The sequence below is a fragment of the Zingiber officinale genome, chromosome 3A (genome assembly GCF_018446385.1).
Source record: "Zingiber officinale cultivar Zhangliang chromosome 3A, Zo_v1.1, whole genome shotgun sequence".
In the NCBI taxonomy this organism is placed as follows: Eukaryota; Viridiplantae; Streptophyta; class Magnoliopsida; order Zingiberales; family Zingiberaceae; genus Zingiber; species Zingiber officinale.
Genome location: NC_055990.1, coordinates 68,700,948 through 68,708,170, shown reverse-complemented (window position 1 = coordinate 68,708,170; position 7,223 = coordinate 68,700,948). Strand labels below are relative to the sequence as shown.

The window sequence follows — 7,223 nt, the reverse complement described above, 5'->3', positions numbered from 1 at the left end:
CCCCAAGAAAATTTTGCTTCGGACATTAAATGCTTTTTACCTTTTACTCTTCTCAAAGCCATAACTTGGTCTTTCTTGAAAAACTTTGTCAAGAAATTAGCGTGTGGTTACTGTTGTCACAATAACAGAATGTAAATTTTACTGCTGCAAAAGTCATATCTTGGTTCTTAATTTTGACACAGCCTGGTGTGCTAACTCATTTAAAAGATAAAAGGAGCCAGAACTTCCATTTGTAATGGTATTCCTGTTTTTAAGGGTAGAAATCCTCCAAACATAGGAGCCTTTTCAATATGATGGCATTGCTAACCTTCTAATTATATTTATGGCAGTGAGAATCACAATCTAAAGGATCGAACTCATCGGCAATCTAATTTTTGGATCGGATGTTGCACCTTTAGTCCTCAAAACCGTGAGGCCATCTGGTCAGGCTCTGGTTGATGATTGGGTTTGCTTGAAAACAGTGGTAAATATTGTGCTCTAGCGTATTCATCTTCACAATCTATTTTATTAAACATGACCATGTGTTAACAAAAAAACTTAGGTCCAAGCATTCGAGTTGCATTGTGGATTGCTCACTCAATATGGCATGAAGTATATGCGAGCTTTCGCAAACATATGTAACGAGGGTGTCTCGAAGGATGGGATGGAAGAAGCTTGTGGTAATGTCTGTGGAAGCTACAACTCAGCTAAGTGGAGTCCCTTTATCCATGGCTACAGTGCATGATCTTGTATCTCAAAATTGCACGTCTAGTGCAATGTAAGCTCATCAGTGCTCATACATAAATATATACACACTGTAGTAGGAATAGTCATATGCTTACTTAAACTTGTTCAAGGGTGTTGTTTCAGATAGTTATATGCAATTTTGAAAGCTGGAAATGGTAAAGATGCAATTTTGAAAGCTGGAAATGGTAAAGATTCAGTATGCAGTTGGTCTCAATTAGTTCGGATATGGTTTGTTGGTCGAGTTTTTACTTAAATTCAACTATTATTTTATTAAAGCTTCTTTTATGGTTCTTTAGCATCAAGAGGTTTACCTTGTATTGAAACTTTTGTTGCATATATTTCTTGATTCATAAATTTTCAGTGTATATTTCTAATACTCTTGAGTAAATTCCATTAATGCCTCCTTATTGCAAGATACTAGTTTCAGTGAATCTAACTTGTTATAATTTTTCCATTTTGTCATAACCAGATTGAAAGTTGCTGATACTTTACCTCCCTTAGGAATCATCATTAGCAGAGTTACCTTTGTGGGTCATGATCCATACATATTTCTTAGAAGAATTGCACGATATTTCATCCAATATCATCATAGGGAAGCAAAATATCAAATTTTGCAGATAATTTACTTCTGTGATCCCGCAATGAGTTGTATTTGTATCATATGTTTATTTGCAGATTTGTACTTGTAGGTACGAATATAGATGGGCGGATGGTGTGCAAATAAAGAAACCTATTGAAGTCTCAGCGCCAAAGTATGTTGAGTACCTGATGGAGTGGATTGAAGTTCAGCTCGACGATGAATCTATTTTCCCTCAAAAGCTCGGTAGAGCCTGTCGATCCAAGTGTTCAATTAATCATTCTTCTAATACAACAACAACTAAGGGAGCTTAAATTGCTGATCTTCATTATCTGATGTTTTTTTTTGTAGGAACACCTTTTCCTGCAAACTTCAAAGACGTCGTGAAGACAATATTCAAGCGGTTGTTCCGTGTTTACGCACACATTTATCACTCTCATTTCCAGAAGATTGTGAGCCTCAAGGAAGAAGCACATCTCAACACCTGCTTCAAGCATTTCATTCTTTTCACTTATGTAAGTGCCTACCTCCGCTTAAAATTTCATTGCTTTCGTCAACCTTTCATACCCATTTGAGAATCGACATGTTCGTGTTATTGTGACGCAGGAGTTTGGGTTGATCGACAAGAAGGAAATCGCCCCGCTGCAGGAGCTGATTGAGTCCATCGTTCTATAAGTTTGTTGCTAATCTAAAGCACTTAAATGATCTTTCAGGTAATCAATCTTATTTCACTGCTAAGTTTCTCTCGAGTGGCTTGTATGTTGATGATGCATTGTTTATTACACATAATTAATGAGTAAATATTAATATGATTTTGTGTGACCCACCTCCACCACCTGTTCCTTGTGGCTCTGAATCAAGAAATTTTGCTACCACACCTCCCGCCCTCTGCCAGCGTGGTGAGGGCTCGAGAGAGAGAGAGGGAGGCAGAAAGCGGTAGAATTGTATCATTAGAGTAAAATTTGAATCCTATGAGGACGCTTGGGGCCGGCAGTGGAGAAGGCACTTGGAGTGAGGTTACATTATTGCATCTTTACCATTTCCAGCTTTCAAAATTACATCTTTACTAATATATTATTTATGTGTTTTTACAGTTTACAAATCTCAACTACTCTAGAGTTGAAATTGATGAAGTGCGGTTCGATTGGGCGGAATGCATGCTAGATTACATTTGAAGTACGGTTCTACCTTGATGTGTTGTTAAAAGAATGTTCTATCTTGATTTTGATATCTATTAGCTAGCTTTTGATGTAAAAAGAATGTTTGGGTATTTTATGGATACTGTTGTAAGAAGATTATTTATATAATTTGTGAATATTTGTGTATTTTATAGATATTATTGAATGAAGAATATTTGTATAATTTGTAAATATTTGTGTATTTTTTTTTTGTTATTGTCGGTTTTAAAATCAAATTTGTGCTGTTAAAAAATATACATATTACATCGGTTTTCCACCGCTGTAAAACCAGTGTTATTAACTAATATTACATCGGTCATTTACCGCTGCCAAAACTGGTGTTATTAACATACAATATTACATCGGTTTTACACCGTTGATGAAATGGTGTCGTTAAGTGATACTACACCGGTTAATAACCGATTCGAAGACCGGTGTCGTTAAGTGATACTACACCGATTTTAACCCGATGTCTAAAATGGCAGACTTTTAACATCGGCTTCATAGACATCGGTCAAAAATGAAATAGACACCGGTGGAAAACCGATGTCTATGAAGGTTTTTGTTGTAGTGGCGGGATTTGCGAGGGCACGCTTCAAAGGTATAAAATGTTTTTCCTTTGTAGATCTACTGTAGATCATAGTTTGAAACTCGTACACGTATTTTCGAAAGTTTTCTTCGCACGGATCCAATGTCTAGGGGGTTTCGGGGTTTCCGCGACGCGAAAAAGCGGTTTTCACGGCCCGAAAAACCCAACAGTGGTATCAGAGCCACGTGCGAAGCTTGTACGAGTTTAGTTTTGTTTTTATGACAAAAATTTAGTTCTGTGATATTCTGTAATTTTATGATTTTTAGAGTTTTTATGGGTATTTTTCTCGTAGAAGCGAAGCACAAGTGTTTCGGCACTTGTAGGCTTCGACTACCGAGAAGAATTTTTCAAAACGGCAACGTTTCGCCCCAAAAATTTTTGGGACAGCGGGCTAAGGCGCTCTTCGATCGCTTAGGAGCAACTTGCGATGGTTAGATCGCGGGAAGGGGTACTGCCCCTAACCCTGCAAGGGGATTTGCTCCGCGATTGCGCCCGAAATCGCTAATCGGGACTGCCGGGAAAAATTTACTCATAAAATCTGTAAAATTATAAAAAAATTACAGAAAATTATAGAAATATATAATTTTGAATTATATATTAATTTTGTGATAGTCATGCCCCAAACGACCCAAATTGGATTTGGAAATGTGTTGTAATTCATAATACGGCCTGCGTGCCGTTATGTGATGTGTGTGCTGTATTTATTTTATTTTCACGGCCTGCGCGTCGTGCCTTTCTCTTATATTCTGGTTGTAAATTAGATTTAGACTCGAATGTAACTCGAGTTTCAAAATTTTAATGTAATTTTGAAGCGGTGGAAGGTCCACATGAGACGGAGTTACGAGGAGGGCGCGAGCAACACAAGATGGTCAAAGGAAGAAGCTTGAGAAGCTGTTGACCTTAGGTTGACCATCCGATCTTCTCATTGGCTTGAGAAGATCGTAGTAGGCCATGACACAATCACAAAATAATTTAATTAATTGCTTATATGTATGTGATGCATGTTTAATTAAGTAGTTAATTAGTGCCTAGCGATTAGATTAGATCTAAATCGTGCACATGATGCACCCTTCGATTAGATTAGATCTATCGAGTATATGATACGCATCATCATTTAGATTAGATCTAAATCACATCAACTCGTAATGCCTACCATGCCGTGATACCTACCACTACCTCGATCGCATGTTGTTGTTGAATCTGCCAAAGCAGAGCAACACATACTATCTTGGTAGGGTACAGAGGGACAATCTTGGTCCCGCCTATCAACGCATGGGTGAGTACAACTCAATTAAATTGAGTATTCCTAGTTAACTCGGTTGGACCGAGTATAACTATAGGCATTCTTCCAACGGTTGGAAAGATAGGTCAAAATCACATATATATTAACTCTCGGGCGTATTAGCCAAAGATAACTCGAGTTTTAATATAAATGCGGGTTTTGATTCTATAAACAAGAGTTGCATAAAGATGTAATTGGTAATCGTTACCTATCGATCATACTAAATCTTGGGCGTATTAGCCAAAGCTAACTCAAGGGTTAGTATGATGTGGATCTTGTCCCACATGAATTATAGAATTCAGTGGGAGCATCATTTAGTTAAAGGCCTAATTAAATGATTAAGAATATGATACTTATTTCTGCATTTATTTCTGTTGTAGAATTGCCATAACGTCAAACACGAACACATTCTCTCTGCGATCTGTCCTTAAGAAGGACAAGCTCAACGGAGCAAATTTCCTAGACTGGTACAGGAACCTGAGAATAGTTCTCACCCAAGAACGTAAACTGTACGTTCTGGAGCAGCCCATTCCGGAGGCTCCTCCTGCCACTGCCACGCGAGCAGACCGAGATGCTTACAAGAAGCATCAAGATGACACATTAGATGTGTCCTGTCTTATGCTTGCAACCATGAACTCTGAGCTTCAGAAGCAACATGAGTTGATGGGCGCTTACGATATGGTTGAACATCTTTGTCACCTATATCAAGGACAAGCAAGGCACTGGAAGAGGAACTCCAAAGAATACCTGGAAGATCTTAAGAAGAAGAGAAATAAGATTTCTACTTTAGGTATACATGTTATAGAAGTCAACCTCTCTATTTCTTCATCGTGGGTAGTAGATACCGGATGTGCTTCGCACATTTGTACTAATGTACAAGCGCTGAGAAATAGCAGGGCATTGACGAAGGGTGAGATAGACCTACGAGTAGGCAATGGAGCACGGGTTGCTGCTATTGCTGTAGGAACTTACCATCTATCTCTGCCCTCTGGGCTTGTACTAGAATTAGATGATTGTTGTTATGTGCCTGCCTTAACTAAGAACATAATTTCAGTTTCTTGTTTGGACAAGAAAGGATTTTCCTTTACAATAAAGAACAAATGTTGTTCCATCTATTTAAACGATATGTTCTATTGTAGTGCACCTCTGATAAACGAACTCTATATTCTAGACCTTGAGAGCCCTATCTATAACATAAATACCAAGAGGTTCAAGTCAAATGACATGAACCAAACCTACCTATGGCACTGTCGCTTAGGTCATATAAATAACAAGCGCTTATCCCAGCTCCATAAGGATGGTTTGCTGGACTCATTTGATTTTGAATCATATGAGATATGCGAGTCATGCCTACGAGGCAAGATGACCAAGACTCCCTTTAGTGGGCATAGCGAGAGAGCAACTGATTTGTTAAGACTCATACATAGTGATTTATGTGGCCCTTTCAATGTCGCGGCTAGAGGTGATTATAGGTACTTCATCACATTTACTGATGACTTCAGTAGATATGGTTATGTGTACTTGATGACACATAAGTCTGAATCCTTTGAAAAGTTCAAAGAATTCAAGAATGAAGTATAGAACCAGCTTGGCAAGAGTATTAAGATACTTCGATCAGATCGAGGTGGAGAATACCTTAGCCATGTGTTTCGTGACTATCTAGCTGAGTGTGGGATTCTATCCCAACTCACTCCTCCTGGAACACCACAGTGGAATGGTGTATCCGAAAGGAGAGATCGTACCTTATTAGATATGGTACGGTCTATGATGAGTCACACAGATCTTCCGACATTCCTTTGGGGCTATGCTCTAGACACGGCAGCTTTTATACTCAACTGAGTTCCATCCAAGGCCGTGATAAAGACACCATATATGATATGGACTGGGAGAGATGCCCAAGTGTCTTTCATGAGGATTTAGGGATGTGAGGCCTACGTTAGACGTCAAGTCTCAGATAAATTAGGACCCAAATCCGACAAGTGCTACTTTATAGGATATCCCAAGGAAACTAAGGGATATTACTTCTACATTCCCAGTCAGCACAAGATAGTTGTGCCAAAGACTGGAGTCTTTCTAGAAAGGGACTTTGTTTCTAGAAAGACTAGTGGGAGTACATTCGATCTTGAAAAAGTTCAAGATGCGGATCCTAGCACTGAAGCCTCGATGGAAGTTGAACTGGAACCACAAAATGTTGTGGATGATGTTGTTCCACAAGGAGTTGAGGAACAACAACCAGTTCAAGTAGACATACCTCTTCGCAGATCTGATAGGGTACGTCGTCAGCCTGAGAGATACTCATTTCTCTTGTCTGACCATGATGACATTGTGCTCATAGAGGATGAGCCTACCACCCATCAGGAAGCTGTGATGAGACCAGATTCCGAGAAATGGCTAGAGGCCATGAGATCTGAAATGGAATCCATGTACACCAACCAAGTATGGACTTTGGTTGATCCACCTGAAGGGGTAAGACCCATTGGGTGTAAGTGGGTCTTTAAGAGAAAGACTGACATGGATGGACTTATCTATAAGGGTCGCTTGGTAGCTAAAGGTTTCAAGCAGATTCATGGTATTGACTATGATGAAACCTTTTCTCCAGTAGCGATGTTTAAGTCCATTCGGATCATGCTTGCTATTGCAGCCTACCATGACTATGAGATATGACAGATGGATGTCAAAACCGCGTTTCTGAATGGAAACCTACTCGAGGATGTGTACATGACACAACCTGAGGGTTTTGTAGATCCACAGCATACTAGCAGAGTATGCAAGCTACATAGGTCCATTTATGGACTAAAGCAAGCTTCTCGGAGCTGGAATCTTCGATCCGATGATGCAATCAAACAGTTTGGTTTCATCAAGAACGAAGAT

At 39.2% G+C, this 7,223-nt stretch overlaps 1 protein-coding gene across 1 annotated transcript; it reads left to right on the top strand.

Moving 5' to 3' along the window:
* Positions 1 to 1,381: 1,381 nt before the first annotated feature.
* Positions 1,382 to 2,113, top strand: LOC122053814 (MOB kinase activator-like 1A). Its single transcript, XM_042615767.1, has 3 exons — positions 1,382 to 1,549; positions 1,655 to 1,818; positions 1,910 to 2,113. The coding sequence occupies exons 1-3, from the start codon at positions 1,495 to 1,497 to the stop codon at positions 1,976 to 1,978; spliced, it is 288 nt and encodes a 95-aa protein (XP_042471701.1). The 5' UTR covers positions 1,382 to 1,494; the 3' UTR covers positions 1,979 to 2,113.
* The last annotated feature ends 5,110 nt before the right edge of the window (positions 2,114 to 7,223 follow it).

What these genes read in the sequence shown, in the direction of transcription:
- LOC122053814 (XM_042615767.1), top strand. Translation starts at nt 1,495, where the DNA reads ATGGAGTGGATTGAAGTTCAGCTCGACGATGAATCTATTTTCCCTCAA. An exon ending in TATTTTCCCTCAAAAGCTCG is followed by an intron (nt 1,550 to 1,654) that starts GTAGAGCCTGTC and finishes TTTTTTTTGTAG; the next exon opens with GAACACCTTTTCCTGCAAAC. An exon ending in ATTTCATTCTTTTCACTTAT is followed by an intron (nt 1,819 to 1,909) that starts GTAAGTGCCTAC and finishes ATTGTGACGCAG; the next exon opens with GAGTTTGGGTTGATCGACAA.